Raw genomic sequence first — 16897 nt, 5'->3', positions numbered from 1 at the left:
TTCGGAACGCTTGCGCTTGCGCCTGTGGACAAGGATGGGCGGGCGTTGGGTCCGGGTCTGCAGGCTGGACCTGTGGGCGGCGGGCCATGGTTGGTTGCGTTGAGCCGGGCCGGTGGACGCCGAACTGGAGGGGGTGGCAGTGAGCGGCGGCGGAGGCTGCGGAGTTCGACTTGGCTGATTGAGGAGTCGGCCGGCGGCAGGTAAGAGCGAAGCTGCGGCCTTTTCTACCCAGTCCTGTCGCTTTTTTTAGGGTCGGGCCCTGTTCCCGGGCCTTGTGAGCCCGAGTTCCTGCTCTGCACGGTCGTGCCCTCGAACCGGACGGAGCACACCCTCTGGGCAGCCCTGAGGCGTGGAGCTGAAAGGTCAGTCCAGCCAACTCTCCCATTTCACAGATTTGGAAATTCATCCCCAGGGACAGGATTCGAATTGTACCGTATCTCTAAGATAGTTCAAGATAGAGACCGAACGGGTACTCAAGTTATTTTTTACGTTCAGTCTATCATTCTTTGACCATGCCAGCCTTAATTATTGAGAAATAAAACGTTTCCTCAGTTTCTGTGACTGCAGCCTCCGATCTTGCGGAAGCGTGCTAGTCTGGAAGGAAAGTCTGCGCATGAATTAGTGTTGCTCTTACTGATGATTGAGACTTGCCGCTTGCGACTGTAAACACCCTGAAAACAGCATCTTTGTTCAAATGAGTTTTGTCGATTTTGTTTCCTCTGCCCTTTGGTGTCTTTGGAATCCATGTGTGTACTCCCACCCCTAACAGTCCCCATGTCCAGTTTCCCCTTGGGAAAGAGTTGGTGACTGAGAGCCTTGGAGAGAGGAGAGTGCTGTGACGTACACTCCCCTCTGATCTGGTGGCACGTGTCACTACATTGCTAGTACTGAGGGATCAGAGTGTTCAAGGCTTGTGTTGGGGGTGGTGCTGCTGCTGCTGCTGCTAAGTCGCTTCAGTCGTGTCCGACTCTGTGCGACCCCATAGACAGCAGCCCACCAGGCTCCCCCGTCCCTGGGATTCTCCAGACAAGAACCCTGGAGCGGGTTGCCACTTCCTTCTCCCATGCAGGAAAGTGAAAAGTGAAAGTGAAGTCGCTCAGTCGTGTCCGACTCTTAGGGACCCCATGGACTGCAGCCTACCAGGCTTCTCTGTCCATGGGATTTTCCAGGCAAGAGTACTGGAGTGGGTTGCCATTGCCTTCTCCGTTTGGGGTGATAGGGAAACTCTATTTCCTGCCCTGTTCACTTCCATCACCACCCCTCACCCCCAACACACAGTTTTTTGAACTCTGCTTTATCTCAGTTTCCTGAGATGAAAACTTCCTGTGCTCAGTTGTGGTCCCGTGGACTACATATTTCTTCCCTGGCATTCCCATACCTGCCCCCAAACCTCACTAAGTAAAATAAGGGAAGGGGGCTTTGGTCTCAGACTTCTTTTACATAATCTGGTTTTAAGCTCTGCACCTACAGCTTTCAGCTTACATGTTTATGTTGATTACTGGTTGGATAGTTTTCTAGAATGACTTTTAACTCTGAAGTGCAGTGATTCCACCAGTGGTTTTCATTTCTCTCTTTATTGATCATGAAGAATGTAGCGGCGTACACTTATTTCGTGTTATCACGTTGGCAGGAGTGTCCTTGTTGTTATTTGTAGGACAGGTGGACATCTGACCAGCCTTTCCACTTAGGCATCCCTCCAGTTTGTTCATTCAATAAGTATTTATTGAGTACTTCCATGATCCAGGTATTGTGCTAAGCACTTTGTAAACATTTCATTTGTATCTTACCACCTGTATATATATATAGTCATAAAGTGGGTAGAGCAGAAAGGTGCCTTAGTAGTTAATCCTAGTCTCTCATCAGTGGGAACACAAGAAAACTGAATCCCAACAGAATTTGGTGGTTTGCCTAAGGTCACAGATCTACTTCAGGGCAGAATTGAATCCTAAGTAGTCAAGTTATGGGGCAGGTGAGAGTTGGTAAGTCTGGTTTTTGAGGCATTTCCTGTAGAGTTTAGTAATTCCCGAAGTAGCTGAGACAGTCTAAAAAGTGGAGAATCAGAAAATGAAGTTTTTTTTTTTTCTTCTAAACAGGAGAGATGGCATATAATTTTTGTTTATTACAGATAAGGCACACATCTTATTTGCACGCTGTTGCTGTTAAAAGTATTTTAGTAAATAGAAAACTCTTCATTAGCTCTAGTGAGGGAGTGAATGATGGTGTGGATAACCTAAGTCACTTGGATTTGTTTTGGGGTGAAATGTTTCGTTCCACTGTTAGATTAGATTGTCGCTGTACACTATTTGAAAATTTATGCTTCCAGCCAAATCATGATTCCACACAACAGGAGTCCAAGTCAAAGGAGGTAGGAAGTTTGAGCTTTTCCTTTTCCTCTTTTCTGCACTGTCCCTTTGTTCTCTTAGGCACTCGGAGATGATTGGAAATGGCCAACTTACTTTATCCTGCTACAGAAGTAGGTCCCTACTGAATTGTCTGTCTTCTCCTTGCTGGTTTTATCTGCTGGCTCTGTTTTTGCCTTAAGTCTTTAGGGGGCTTATGGAAGGAGGTAATTAAGTTTTCTTTGAAAGACCTCTTGTGGGGATGGCAGGGTGTAAGGGGAGTACCTTGCTCCAGTTACTGAAATGACACCATCCCTACAGTGGGGCAGCCTCCTCCAGTTTCTGCTGGGCTTTGAGCTGCCTGTTAAATAAGTCAGTGGAGTTGGAGAGGACGAAGTAGCCATAGGGGAAAATCAGATGATTTCCTCTCTGATAAGACCTTTTGTTTGCAGAATTGATGAGAATATCATCGAAGTAATCTGTGTGTTCTGTTCTGGGCATTGCCTGGGTAGCCGACCTCCCATGGCTGTTAGCTGGGTAAAAATCACATGGAGGAGGTTAAGGCACTTTGAGAGGAGCTATGCACAGCGCTAAAGAGCTGGACAGGCTGGTTGGGACACCTGGGGCCAGGGCAGCAGCTGCAGAGAAAGCTCTCAAGTATCCAGCTAGAACAGAGCAAGGGAAACTCATTACTCAGAGGGCAGACCTCTTCTCTGAGGTCTTCTTCCACTGTCCTCCATACCGCCATGTCTCCTGCTTGGTGGTGGTGGTCTGCTCAGGACCTGAGTTGTTTTGTTCATACTTGGGGTGGGGATGGGACTAGAATTGGAGACAGGGCATCTTTTGTCATGCAAGGGGGAGGTAAGCTGTCCCCACAGGAGACAGGGACTCTCATGCCCCCAGGCCGGTAATGGCAGTAGGACAGATAAGTGTCTTTTGCCCAGATAGCACCAGGGAAGATCTAGGTGCAGGATTCGCATGATGTGAACTCACTCCCTCACTACTGTTCCTGGTAAAGACAGTTGTTAGGAGGTAGGGGCTTCCCTTGTGGCTCAGACGGTAAAGAATCCGCTTGCAATGCAGGAGACCTGGGTTCGATCCCTGGATTGGGAAGATCCCTTGGAGGAGGGCATGGCAACCCACCCCAGTATTCTTGCCTGGAGAATCCCCATGGACAGAGGAGCTTGGCGGGTTACAGTCCATGGGGTCGCAAAGAGTCGGACACAACTGAGCAACTAAGCATAGCACAGGGCAGGCAGGAGACCCCGGACACCTCTGCCACAGTGGCCAGGCCCACAGGACCATGCGGATAGCTTTGTGCACATTGGTTGGGCTCTACGCAGTGGTCTGTCCACATAGACAATTCCAGAGACCCTGCTTGAGCTTGGAGCTGCCTCCCTATTTCCCAGCTGGTGACTGGCCCAGAGGGCCTCAGCCTTAGGTCTCTGCCTTTAAGCTGCCCACTGGTGGGGCAGGGAGGGACAGGACCCAGGCTGGCCCCTCACGGTGCTGTGCTTTCCTAGGAGCCATGCGGGGCCAGCGGAGCCTGCTGCTGGGCCCTGCCCGCCTCTGCCTGCGCCTGCTCCTGCTCCTGGGCTACAGGCGCCGCTGCCCACCTCTGCTCCGCGGCCTGGTGCAGCGCTGGCGCTACGGCAAGGTCTGCCTGCGCTCCCTGCTCTACAACTCCTTCGGGGGCAGTGACACTGCCGTGGACGCTGCCTTTGAGCCTATCTACTGGCTGGTGGACAATGTGATCCGCTGGTGTGGGGTGGTGAGTGATGCCCGGGGGCAGGAAAAGGGCTGTTTGGGGAGCGCATGTGTCTGACAAACCTACCCTGGATCGGGACCCACACCGGCCCCCTACCCTTGGGAAGCTCCTGAGTCTGCTCTGGGCATTGCCAAGCTCTCTCACGGCATCTTCCTGACCTCCCCGGTGTTGGCAGGTATTCGTGGTGCTGGTGATTGTGCTGACCAGCTCCATCGTGGCCATCGCCTACCTGTGTGTCCTGCCCCTCATCCTCCAAACCTACTCCGTGCCCCGGCTCTGCTGGCACTTCTTCTATAGTCACTGGAATCTGATTCTCATCGTCTTCCATTACTACCAGGCTATCACCACCCCACCTGGATACCCACCCCAGGTGGGTACCCCCCTCCAGGGGCATGGGGGTGGAAGAGAACTGCAGGCCACAGGAGCCAGTCCCAGGAACGGGGAGGGAGAGTGCCTTGGTGTTTTTGAGGTACGAAACCGGTGCTGCCACAGTCGTCATGTTGCTTTTCTCCCTCTGCACAGGGCAGGAATGATACGACAACAGTCTCCATCTGTAAGAAGTGCATTAACCCCAAGCCAGCCCGAACACACCACTGCAGCATCTGTAATAGGTGGGTCTCTGGGAACCCCAGCCATGGCCCTTTTGCTGTAGCCCCAGGGCAAAACCTAGACCTGGCATTTGCCCGGACATTCATGGGGTACCCTGTCATGTGCCAGGCCTTGTGTCCTGAGGACATGGGCCCCAAGATGGTCCTGCGAGTTATGCGTTATCACTGCTTGGGGAAAGTGAGTTTCAGAGAGAGGGGTCAGAGTAGGCAAGAGACCTGAGTTACCTTGTCCGGTGTCATGTAGCCAGTGAAGCAGGGTTTGAAGCAAGGCCTGGCTGTCCTCAAAGTCTGTGCCCTTTCCGCCTCAGCAGGATGCTGGTCCTTGTAGGAAAGGATTGGCACTGACATCTCAAGAACCTTGGCCACCGTAACAGAGCCTGTGTCCCTCCCTCACAGGTGTGTGCTGAAGATGGATCATCACTGCCGTATCCTTTTGCTATCTCCTCTGCCTGAAACCTCCTCCTCTAGCTCCAGAGCACTGCACAGGTTTAAGGGTCGCAGGCCCAAGGCTTCTAGCTTCACCCTGCAGAGAACGCTGGGCTCAGGGGAAGTTAGTAGAAGAGCAGTTGTGGGGACCAACCATCTCCTGGGAATAGCAGGAGGCTTATGTGCCTTCTGGGACGGATCTTCTGGGAGCAAGGCCTCTCTCAACAGCTGTTTCTTTCGTAGACTTTCGCGTTAACATCTATCGGATGGCAAGAGAGGTTTTGTTCAGTGGGTTGTCCAGTGGGGGTTCAGATAGAACCATCAGTCCCTTTCTGCTGTCCCACACAGATGTCTGGTAAACCCGTTTGAATATTGGCAGACTCATTTTACTGAAGGATTTCAGTTTTCATGATCTCCTGGTGGGACTTGTGTGGGCTTTGAAAAGCTTTAATACTTTCACCTCAACTTCAGGGAAGTCCCATATTTTTCTGCCTTTGGTGATGGAATCCTTGGGCCTGGATGATACTGTTAGGAACCACAGATAAACCGGAGAAACCAGGACATCCCCTGAAGTTGTGTGTTTGGTCTTGTCCTTAATCCTTTCCCCACCAGCCTGGCTAAACAACTGTGTGGGCCACTATAACCATCGGTACTTCTTCTCTTTCTGCTTTTTCATGACTCTGGGCTGTGTCTACTGCAGCTATGGAAGCTGGGACCTTTTCCGGGAGGCTTATGCTGCCATTGAGGTGAGCCCATAGTTAGGAAAAGAGCAGCTCAGTAGAGAGCACTTCGGGGTGTGGAATTTGTTCCTAAGAAGGGGCTGGTAGCATCCCCCTCTCCTAGAGGCTTGAGAGTGTAACCAGCACTGTTTTCCATCCCCTTAGAAAATGAAACAGCTCGACAAGAACAAACTACAGGCGGTTGCCAACCAGGTGGGCTGTCCCCACCCCACTGCCTCCTGCTGCTCAGGCCAGGGGTATAGAGTTGCTGAGGCAACTGGGGCCCACCTGTTAGTCGAGTTGTAGAGATTGGGCTCGGCCAGTCGAGACTGGATCAGGGGTGTTCTGGGGGCTGCCTGCCACAAGCAGATCAAGGGGCCTGGGGACAAACTGGGAGTCCCTGGTATGTGAGTTTTTGGCTCCCTATCCCATTTCACCTTCTTCAGGCTGAGCAAGGGCTCTGCCGTGGTGATGGCCTGAGCAGCAAGGAGTCCATGTTAGTCTGTGTAATGGGGTTCCAGGGGACAGAGGTCGGGCTGGGCCAGTCTGATGATCCTTTGCTCCTGGTCTGTCTGCATCTGCATCAGGATCCCCGGGCCTTTTAGGACTTCTTGTTCTGAGCAGATTGTCGGCTTGAGATTGTGCCTCTGCTGCCCTTTTGGTCCTTAGTGGGGCTCCCTGTTCTCCCTCTCCAGTCATTCTATTCTGGGTGTGATCTGGTCCCCTCTCTAGGGGATTACAGCCACACAGTTCTAACTGGGAAGTGGAGTGGCTTCCCCTGGAGCCCCGTTTGTGTTGTCAGAGCTAAAGGCCCAGGGTCGGTCCCTCCTGTGCTTTACCATCCTGTCCAGACCCGCTCTGCCCAGTGTATGTCCACATGACGATGCCACTGGCTTGGTCCACCCATCTGGCTGCTGCCCTGACTCCTCTGTGGCTTAACCCCCTCTCTTCTTGCCCTGGGCCTGGATCACTTCCCTGCCTGCAGGTGCTGGGCTCTGGTGGAAGCCAGCAGAGTCAATGAGCCAGACTATGCTGTTTTCTTTTTCTAGACTTACCACCAGACCCCACCACCCACCTTCTCCTTCCGAGAAAGAGTGACTCACAAGAGTCTTGTCTACCTCTGGTTCCTGTGCAGGTATCTTAACTCTCATTTTTGACAGCTGAAGGGAGGGGCAGCTTCAGAAAGCCTTTTACAGTGTCCACACAGGCAGGAACCCCTCCCTGTGTGAACTGTTGCTGTTCTTAGTCTCACTTAGGGTGGCCAAGAGTAGAGCTTAATTTTCTTCAGCATTTTAGGGGAGGGAACACGAAGGACTTAACACTGAGGGTTTGGTATGTGCCGAGGGAAGCTCAACTCCTCCTTTTAAGAGCAGATGCATTTTGTAGAGGAGGAAAATTGCAGATGTGAGGGGGTGAGGTGATTTGTTCTGTGATACACAAGTAGAGATGGTAGAGCTGGAATCTGATGTGCCATTTTATTTTGATCCTTGGTGCTTTTACTCCCCTTTCCTGTCTCCCAAGCATGGGTATTTTAGGAAACATATAACATTTTCATTAGTAATAGACTTATTTCCCCATTCTCCTTGCCAAATAATTTATTCTTAGCCCATATAGATGCTTTTTCATGAATGCTGTTTTTATCAGTAGATGCAGTGAAGTAAAAGTTCATCTAGGACCCATCGGCTGGGAGAGAAGGCAGAAGTCCCTCCCCAGTCACTGTTGCTCAGTGCAATTTCAGACCTACTCATGGCCTCTAACCCTGTCCATGCCACCCCCAATCTTTGCCCTTCTTCTCGCAGTTCTGTGGCACTGGCCCTGGGTGCCCTGACTGTGTGGCACGCCGTGCTCATCAGTCGAGGTGAGACTAGCATCGAAAGGCACATCAACAAGAAGGAGCGTCAGCGGCTGCAGGCCAAGGGCAGAGTGAGTAGGGCTGGGACTCGGGCGCTGGGGTGAGTGGGTAACCAAACCAGCTGTTCTGTAAAGAGCTGGTTTTTCTCCCATGGTCAGGGCCAACTAGGGCAGGCCTGAAGCCCAGAACTTGCCTAGCCAATTTAGGCTCAAAATTGGTTTAAGGAAAAGGGTTCCTAGAAACGTTTTTCTTTGCTCTAGGTTTTTAGGAATCATTACAACTATGGCTGCTTGGACAACTGGAAGGTATTCCTGGGTGTGGACACAGGAAGGTAAAGTAAAACATCTAGACCAGCACTGTCCATTGCACTTTCTGTGTTGAGAACATCCTACACCTGTGTTGCCTAAGGCATCAGCCACTAGTCACATACGGCTTCTGAGTGTGTGAAACGTGGCTCATGTATTAGTGGACTGAATTTTAAATTTAATTTCATTTTCACCAATTTAATTAGGCACATGTGGCTACTGGCTATTCTATTGGTACAGTACCAGATGACTACAGTGGAATCCTGAAAGCTGTTCTCAGGAAGGGACCTCTAGCTGGGGTCTGTCGGCCAGCAGTGACCTCTCAATTGTATGGCAGTGTTGGATTTCAAACAGATAACTTGTGGGACTGAAGTTATTTGTGACAGAGGTCCTAAGACAATAAATGAAGCTAGCTCCCTCAGCCCAAGGGAAAAGGTAAATCATTTTTCAGATTGCAACTACTGAGGCCGTAATAAGTAGGTGACCATTAAGTACCTGCCCTCCTCCTTTTTCCTATCCTCATTATTGCTGCCTGTCACTGTGCTCGCAGTGCCCCTTAGAAGTTAGCTCAAAACCTCTAAAGGCCTTCAAAAGGCACCAAAGGGTATGTTTCTTGGACTAAATTGGAACTTCTGTTACTTTTGTGATGAATGCCAAGGTAGCTTCAGACTGCCTTGCGCTTTCTTTGCTGAGGCATGAGGATCAGGAAGACCAGGAAGGCCTGGATCTCAGGAGTATTTGTCTTCTCTTACAGGCACTGGCTTACTCGGGTGTTGTTACCTTCCAGTCACTTGCCCCACGGGAATGGAATGAGCTGGGATCCCCCGCCCTGGGTGACTGCTCACTCAGCCTCTGTGATGGCAGTGTGAGCGTGTGAGCTGGAATGTGTCAGCCACAACTTGAGCACCACCCTGCTTCCTGTGTTGCCTCAAGGGCCTCCAAGGATAGCTTCTTGGGAGCCTTGAGCCAAAAGAGCCAGAGGGCCTGCCCCAGTGTACCATGCAGGGATAGCTCAAGGACTGGTCTCCTGGCTGTTGCAGAAGTAAGGCATGATGTGGAGAAATCCTAGGACTGATGTCCCTTTACTCAGGCAAACAGAAGTTCCAGCCCCAGACTGGAGATCAGGCAGCTAGCAACCTTGCCAGGTTGACCCCGACCTCCTCCAGGTTACAGCACTAGGGTTGGCCACCACCTCTTCCACTTGCCATCTGAGGAAACAGCTGAATGGTAGAGATGAGATTCTGGCTTCTCAACAGGGCAAAGATACCAGGCCTACTGCTGAGGTCACTGCCACTTCTCATGTGCTGCTGAAGGGAGCAAAAATAAAGGTATTTGATTTTGTAAAGACCTGTAGCTTTTCACTCTTTGCCTTTCCTGTGGGACGGGGAAGGGGGAAATCAGGGTTAGGGCCTAGTGAGCAGGTGTTCTGGTCCTGCCACCCGTGCCTTACTTGGAGGGGTTGGATGTCCTGAACAATCCCTATCGTTTCTGTTCTAGGTTAGGCAGTGATGCTTCTGAGGCATAAGTGGAAGAGGGAAATAACTGACAGCCCCATTAGCAAAAAAATCTTTTATTCTCCAGCAGGTACACACACACCACCCTCCCTGGTCCTCAGGGCCACACACATCTGCATTCACCCTCAGCAGCATAGCTCCCTTTTTCTGACATATAAATGGAAAAGCCCCAAGACCAGGGATCATTCTTCAAATACAAGTAGTCTCACGCGCAGTTACTTCCCAAAACCATTAGAAATCAGGGTTTCTGTATTTCTTGTACAGCCATGTGGCAGAGGCCTGGCATTCATGTTGTGTCTGTGGGAAAGGCAGTCAGGGGCCAGCGGTCTCCCTGCCTGGGCAAGACGGCTCGATGGTTAGTAACTTCAGGTTAGACTGTCAGTCAGTGTAGGCCAGGGATGGGGGGCTCAGCTGCCAGGGCTCCCCAGCAGAAACCTGTAGGCAAAAAGAATGTTGACCGCATTGGCGGTGAGGCTTGCTTCAGTCCTATCTCTCCCTGTGACCTAGAAACTCACCATTCTCCCCTGGCTGACACTGCTTCCTTACGCACCAGCCTCTTCTTGTCATCCAAGGGTTTGGCTAAGGCCCGGATCACCTGTGGTTTGTACGGCAGCAGCTGTGGAGTTAGAGGACCTAATCAGACTTGTTCAACCAAGGTAACCAAAAAAGCTGCTCTGACTCTACATCTAATACTCTTCCTATTCTTTACTGACTCCAGACAGTGCTGTGTGGCAGGCTGGCCATTCTATTTTCAGGGACTCAGGAAATCCTTGCCGATCTGTACTACATAGCGCATACCTCAGTAGCACAGCCGGGTGGCCAGTCCTGCCTGCTTAAGGTAGAAAGGTGCCCCTGGCTCTTCTAGGAAGTTTCCAGGCCAGAGAGGGACACCTGTGGTACTCACCACGGGGGTGGGCAGGTGAGTGAGGGCGTGCATACACTGCAGAGCAGCGATCCGGACCGCCTAGAACACAACCGTAAGGAGGTGAGGGGAAACCCACGAAGGGGAGACGTACAGGGCAAAGAGTTATTAAGGCTCAACGCACCATGGAAGGGCTGGCACTGAGGTTCAGGAACTTGGTGACAAGGGTGTCAACATGAAGACTCATGACCTGGGGCGCTTCCAGTAGAAGAGGCTGAAGGCAGCTGAGGGTGGAGAGCTGCACCACGGAGTCGGGGCAGGACAGGGCCTCCAGCAGCAGGGAGAGCAGCTAAGGGGTCACAGGAGAGGGGGGGTGACCACATTTTGGTGAGCCTGCTTCTCCTCCCCTTTCTAGCCCCAGCACGGCCGGCGGGGGGAGCGTGGGCAATGGCTTGGTCCCTGCTTAAAGGCTGTGACGGCAAGGCTTACCGTGGGCAGCTCTGGCAAGAGCACAGGCTTTGGCAGCCTGTTAAGTACATGAGACAGACCCTTAAGGTAGTTTGGCTTCACATCTGCAAAAAATGGAAAAGCTTAGGGGAAAACTGGGCTCAGACAGAGCTTGGGAATTCAATTCCAATCTCTGGTGAAGCTGGGACATCAGCCTACAGAGATTTTTATTTTTTCTTTTTTACAAAAAAACAAAAAGCCCCTGGGGCTCAGAATAGGCAAGGCATACCCATCAAATGAAAAGAGTGGGTCAATAATCTAGATGTTCACCCTCCAGTACAGGCCATGTTATGCTCTACAAGTACTCAGGTCCTAAATTCTTTTAGAGACTGTGGCCTGAACAAAGGAGAGGTCTATATATTTGAGGGCCTTCCTCTAACCTCTCCTCACCTTGGGGAGCAGCATGGAAGCCCCGGACCAAAGCGGGCACGTTATCCGTGAAGAACCGCTGGCGAAACATGATCCGCACTTCAGCATGGCCAGCACGAGTTAGCACATCAGTGCAGTCGGACATGAGCAGAGAGAAGCCATCAGCTGCTGCCGGGCCTAGTTCTGGATCACTCAGGAGGCCCATGAGCTGGAGGAAAGAAAGCTTTTGAGGTACGTCAGTGGGGAAGGATCTTAAATACCAAGAAGAGGACAGCAGTCATTTTGGGGTGGAAGAGGATCAAGAGCAAAGTTCCTGTTTAGATCCTAGGTTCTGCATGTTCAGCAAAGACTTACCCGGTCTGTAAGGCAGGAACTGAGAGGATGGTATCTAAGCACTAAGGCCTTTGTGACCTGTCACCAGAGAGAGAACAGTCAGGGCAAGATGCCCAAACCCTGAGAAGCATGCAGATGGTTCAGGGTTCAATGGAGAGATTTTATTTAACCAGATTAACTGCTCTCTCTAACAAACTCCATTCCGACTCCTTACCCAGAGAAGCAGTGTGAAGGCCTGACTACGACAGGGCCCAGAGCTCAGCCCAGCCTCCACTTTGTCCACAGCCAGCTGCAGGAATTCATCCAGCTGTTGCCCTAAAAAGGAGGGAGGAAATGCTGACGCATGTGTCTGTTTTGACAACAAAGGCTGTAAATCCTTTAAATGCAGAAGCCATTAGAAAAGAACAATGTCATTTTGGCTGTGGAGACTTGGCCCACTCAGCTCTAGGACACCAGCATGAGCCTGGTGTTCTCATAATGTTGGGGTGCTGCCATTTGAAAAGTCTAAAAGTCTTTTTTTTTCCCAAAAAGAGCTGTCCACTTCTAATAATTACCTCTGATAGCTCCCTGTAGGGAACAGGAGGACAGAACTAGACAAGAGTACTCTGGTTGAAGCCCTTATTTTCTTACATCCTATAAAGCTTTGCCCAGCTCTGGTCTTGACTCTTGTCCCAAGAGCTGTCCCATGGAAAGCCTGATTATATTAGCAAACTCCTTTTAAAGAGAGAATGAGTTACTAAACTTCAAGATTGCATCAGAAGTTGATTCTCCCTCCAGTACCTGCAGGGTGCTTGTTCAGGAGTCCTGCGAAGCACTTGGCGGCAGCAGTAGAGGAGAAGGGGCAGCTTTGGCAGCAGCTCAGCTCTAAAAGCTCCCGCATGAGTCGGTTCAGCTGTGGGATTTCCACCTGTAGAAAACCTGGTCATGTCATGGACCCAGAGAACACTTGAACTCCAAGAGACACCCAGGAGAGAGTGGCAGCAGGGGCCAGGGTGAAGGAGAAGTGAATTCTCCAGTGGCAAAGGCAGAAAATCAGCTTAGCTGTGACAAATTTCAGCCCAGAAGTCACCTGGGCTCCAGCTCCCCTGGTCACAAAGGTTGTGGTCACTTACGTTTCGAGGCAGGGAGCAGACAAAGGCCATAAGCAGTGCAACCAGTCGCCTCTGCCCTGAGGAGCCATCCTGTAAGGAAGAAGAGCCCTATCAAGCCTGTCCCACCAGCAAGAGACTTGTGGCCCTGATGACACCCATCCCAGATTTGCCAGAAAGATCTGGAGGGCAGATGTCCCAAGACTGTTCCCCATCTGGGTCTGATCCATCGGACCCTCACCTGGAATGGCTGGAACCTGCCAGAGAAGCTGTTTTCAGGCAGGAAGGAGATGTTGCCGTCCAAGAAGAGGGGCACGACGTGGGCGACACTCTGCGTGGCTAAGCTAGGGGGTACACCTAGTGTCACCAAGGAGCCAGGGTTCTACAGCAGCCCTGGGGCTCCCGGGACTCACTGAGTCCAGGGACCAGAGCATGCTCATTCACACCTTCAACAAACACTAACTTAACACATACTATATGCCAGGAACCATTCCTGTGTTAGGCCTTGGTGCTACAGCAGTGACCCAGTCAGATCAAATCCCTGTTCCCTTGGAGCTTACAATCTAGCAAGAGGACTCAGTGTATATGTCAAAAATGCTTCAGAGGTGACTCTTAATGCACACCTATCTGTAGCTAAGAACCATCAGTCCATGGCTCCCCAAACCCCCATCCACAGTCCATGGCGCTAAAAGACCCCTTCTTTCTTTGCCAATAAGACTTACAAAACAAATAACCACCTTCACATTTACATTTGGGTGAGAGGACAGCTCAGAAGGAAATCATCTGCTGCTGCTTCTCAAGAATGCTAGCCTCCCCGGGATCAAGTCGCATGCATGATGATACTCACTCAGGGCTCAAGTGGGTGGTGGCAGTGGCGATGACCGACACCATGGTGGCCAAGACCTCATCCTCCAGCAGGACTTTTTTCAGAACTGAATGCTCCTTCTCTGCCAAATCAACACACACACACGCCCAGGCCATGGCTGTGGCTCACATGCTGAGGCCCTGTCCCCCTCGTGCCTTTGGGCCTTTACAGCAGGAGCAGTTTGTAACCTGTCCTTCAGTAGTGCTGTGGCCCTGGGAACCAGCGAGGCACCAGAAGCAGGAATGTCTAATGTGGGCCACAGGGAGTTCCCAAGAATTGCCTCTGACTAGACAACAGTGGGAAATAAGGCAAGCTAATAGGAATATTCTTAACATCAGAAATGTCAGTCTTTTCAAAAACTTAAAAGGTAACGTGGATTTATCTTTGCAGCTCCTTTTACACAGCAGCTACCATACACACATACATTACTGTTGCTAAGCGTTATGAATTAACTTATTTAATCCTTACCAACTATCCTGTGATATATAGATATTACTCTCCATCTCCTTTGCACAAGTGAGGAAACAGAGCTTAAAAAGGCTAGATATCTTCACCTAAATCAGCAGGTGGTGGCTCCCCTGGTGGGTCAGATGGTAAAGAACCCGCCTGCAGTGTGGGAGACCCGGGTTCGATCCCTGGGTTGGGAAGATCCCCTGGGGAAGGGCATGGCAACCCACTCCAGTATTCTTGCCTAGAGAATTTCCATGGACAGAGGAGCCTGACAGGCTACAGTCCATGGGGTTGCAAAGAGTCGGACACAATTGAGTGACTAAGCACATAAGTTAGCAAGTGGTACAGTTGACCATGAGACCCAACCAGGTCTGCTAGACTCCAGAGCCTAATTCTAACTAATCTAATTACACAGCAATTGAAGTGTGTGTGTGTGTGGGGGGGGGAAGTGTGCATCCTTTTGAGTGTTGCTAACACTAGTAGATTTTGGTTCTTTCCAGAGGTCAGCTTGGCACCTTTTGATTAAAGTGAAATCTCATTGTGTGGACACAGAATTCAAAAGACACCTCTGCTGGTGCAAAATGCAATACTAGTGAAACCCTGAGGGTGGCGGTGCTGTTCAACACTAGCGGAAAGGCTGGGGTGAAAGGAGGGAGGGGTGACAAGGATGGGGAAGTTACCTGGCATGGAAGCCTGCACAGCCAAAGCAAGCAGGCAGGGTACAGCTGTCTGATGGAAATACCAGCAGCTCTCGGGGTCTCGTTGGCATTTTTCTGCCACCTGCTGGAGGCTGTGACAGATAGCAATAACTTCACTGGTTCCTGGACTCGTAATCCCTGTGTGGTGAGAAAGTTCTCTGTAAGGTTTTTTTAAAAGCACTCCCAGGTCTGTCAGATACGGGATATAGGAAGAATAATCAAAGATAAGTATCTTATTAATATAAAGAGCCAAGTCAGTTTATCCAGGAATGGAGACCTGCCCTGCCAGCTCTGCAACAGAAGCACTGATACACAGCATGGGGGTGAGGGGAGCTACCCTCCTGCACAGTTGGAAATCTATGTGTCAGTTATAATCATCCTCCTTGAAGCAGTTCTTCCATATCTGCATCTGTGGACTCAACCAACTGTGATCGTGTTGTACTATAGTTTTTACCCAATGAAAAAAATCTGTGTGTGCTGTACAAACTTGCTTTGTCAAGCGTCAAACATACATTCTCCTTTAGTTTTCATAACAACCCCCTCAGCAGTATCATTTCCCCCATTTTATAGAGGAGGATGTGAAAGCTCAATAAATTAGCAGTGGTTTTTCCAGGGTCACAGTAAGTGCAAAAGTCAGGGATCAAACCCAGGCCATGCTCTGAATCCAGTGTTCTTTCTATTCTGTATCAGGTGCTGGATCATCCTCTGTTGACTGGATCAACCACAAAGGATGGGGCAGTACAGAGTGGGGAGCTTAGGGAATTAGTAAGGGCCCATGGCAGGTATGCACAGGTTCGTAACAGCCACAGCCATTGTCACTTGTGAGGACCAGTGATCTTCAAACTCCAGAGCGTGTACAGTTTACCTGGAGATCCTGCTAAAATGCAGATTCTGACCAGTGGGGCCTGAGATTGTGCATTTCTTTTATATTTCAGCTGGAACCCTGTTTAAGTCTACATGACGCCTTGTCTCACAGAGAAGAGAATACCGGAATAGGCTAGACTTTCCTTCTATAGCAAGCTCAAACTGTGTCAGTTTTATCTGCTGCAGAGTGCTGCTTGCGTGAGATTCTGCATTTCTAACAAGCTCCCAGACCATGCCCGTGCTCCTAGCTGATAAGCTCTATTTTGAGTAGCACAGCCTTACAGTTGTGCTTTTCAATGGATTCCACACTAAAATCGTCGAGGCATTCTCAATAACTGTTGCCCAAATCCCATCCCTCCTTAGAGACTGAATCAGTAGGACTGCATGAGGCCCAGGCAGTCAGCATTTTTTCAAGTTCCTATGTGACTCTTACTAGAGCCACCACTGGAACCACTGTTTTAGACACATCAACTCCAAACCGGACTGCAGCTCCCCCTCCAGCCTAGCTCCTCAGTGAATGTTCCCTGTAGTCACCTCTGTTCATCTGGCACAGATGCTGCAGCAGAAGAGGCAGCGTCTCCTTGACGATGCTGGGATGTGTGGATACAGCTGATAAGGCTTGCAGACAGCGTGGATGCCGGGAGCACCTGGTGGGCCCATCCCCTCTAGCCAAATCTGACTCCTCTGAAAAGCAACCCAGGAGATTAGGTTTCACTTTGTGATGGCAAGCATGAAGGAACCCCCCCTGCCCCACCAACTTCCCTGGGAAGGAGCAAGCCACAGAAGATCAGAGACACGTACCGGTACACAGATCCTCAGCAAGCTTGGGCACTAGGTGGCTGCTGAAGGCCACGGGGTAGAGAGCGGCCAGGGTTCCTGATGCTTCCAGTGCTGCTGCCCTGCTGGGGCACAGGGCAGGTGAGCATAAGCTGAGCTGGGTCTGTGGCTCTCTTGCCAAGGCCTGCCATTAGGCAGATTCAGGATGTGGGCGTCTGAGACCACTTTTCTAAAAAAGCAGGATTCAAGTACCTATACCACTAAGTTGGACAGGGCTTCTTAATGCCCCCCAAAAGAGAACATTCCCACAACAATCGCTCCAACCAGTTAGCAGTCAGAGCCAAGCAGAGTCCATGTCCTCTGGGAAAGCCAAGGGTCAGGAGCCCAGCACCCTGGAACAGCTGGCTCTATCTTGCTGTCTTATATTCTCACCAACTCTGGGAATCCTCCTCCAGGAAGCTCAGTCTGTACAGGTGACCCACTGCTAGCTCCAAGTCCCCAGAAGACAGGAGATCTGTATTAGGAGGAAACATGAACCTCATCTTTCTTCCCC

The 16897-nt window shown here is 50.7% G+C and overlaps 2 protein-coding genes and 1 non-coding gene across 13 annotated transcripts in view; 1 reads left to right on the top strand and 2 right to left on the bottom strand.

Moving 5' to 3' along the window:
• The first annotated feature begins 18 nt into the window (after positions 1–18).
• On the top strand, positions 19–9364 carry ZDHHC16 (zinc finger DHHC-type palmitoyltransferase 16). 8 transcript variants are annotated; one of them, XM_043475814.1, is made up of 11 exons: positions 19–200; positions 3863–4110; positions 4283–4477; positions 4630–4718; positions 5112–5140; positions 5754–5887; positions 6026–6073; positions 6910–6995; positions 7660–7783; positions 7973–8043; positions 8772–9364. In XM_043475814.1, exons 2-11 carry the CDS (start codon positions 3868–3870, stop codon positions 8884–8886), a joined length of 1134 nt encoding a protein of 377 aa, XP_043331749.1. In that variant the 5' UTR covers positions 19–200; positions 3863–3867; the 3' UTR covers positions 8887–9364. The 8 variants fall into 8 exon arrangements, with proteins under 8 accessions (XP_043331749.1, XP_043331751.1, XP_043331756.1 ...); XM_043475816.1 differs by having other exon boundaries at positions 5112–5201; positions 5842–5887; XM_043475821.1 differs by lacking the exon at positions 4283–4477.
• A 207-nt stretch (positions 9365–9571) lies between these two features.
• MMS19 (MMS19 homolog, cytosolic iron-sulfur assembly component) overlaps positions 9572–16897 on the bottom strand; it is a 36003-nt gene continuing 28677 nt past the window's right edge. Inside the window, exons 16-31 of one of the 4 annotated variants that reach the window (XM_043475810.1) lie at positions 16777–16858; positions 16369–16469; positions 16102–16251; positions 14686–14841; positions 13538–13646; positions 12932–13034; positions 12715–12783; positions 12383–12509; positions 11817–11917; positions 11624–11680; positions 11291–11477; positions 10883–10965; positions 10578–10742; positions 10436–10495; positions 10047–10147; positions 9572–9966 (exon numbers count right to left, since the gene is read on the bottom strand). In XM_043475810.1, coding sequence (XP_043331745.1) covers positions 9939–9966; positions 10047–10147; positions 10436–10495; positions 10578–10742; positions 10883–10965; positions 11291–11477; positions 11624–11680; positions 11817–11917; positions 12383–12509; positions 12715–12783; positions 12932–13034; positions 13538–13646; positions 14686–14841; positions 16102–16251; positions 16369–16469; positions 16777–16858 — 1679 coding nt within the window. In that variant the 3' untranslated portion in view covers positions 9572–9938. The remainder of the gene's footprint in view (positions 9967–10046; positions 10148–10435; positions 10496–10577; positions 10743–10882; positions 10966–11290; positions 11478–11623; positions 11681–11816; positions 11918–12382; positions 12510–12714; positions 12784–12931; positions 13035–13537; positions 13647–14685; positions 14842–16101; positions 16252–16368; positions 16470–16776; positions 16859–16897) is intronic. The other 3 variants (XM_043475812.1, XM_043475811.1, XM_043475813.1) reach the window with 3 other exon arrangements.
• LOC122446922 lies at positions 15646–15763 on the bottom strand. The gene has a single exon (XR_006271064.1). It is a non-coding gene; the product is annotated as a small nucleolar RNA SNORA28 (small nucleolar RNA).

Source organism: Cervus canadensis, chromosome 8 (assembly GCF_019320065.1).
Source record: "Cervus canadensis isolate Bull #8, Minnesota chromosome 8, ASM1932006v1, whole genome shotgun sequence".
Taxonomy (NCBI): domain Eukaryota; kingdom Metazoa; phylum Chordata; class Mammalia; order Artiodactyla; family Cervidae; genus Cervus; species Cervus canadensis.
Note: the sequence above shows the minus strand (reverse complement) of the source record. Positions and strands in the feature narration are given on the sequence as shown.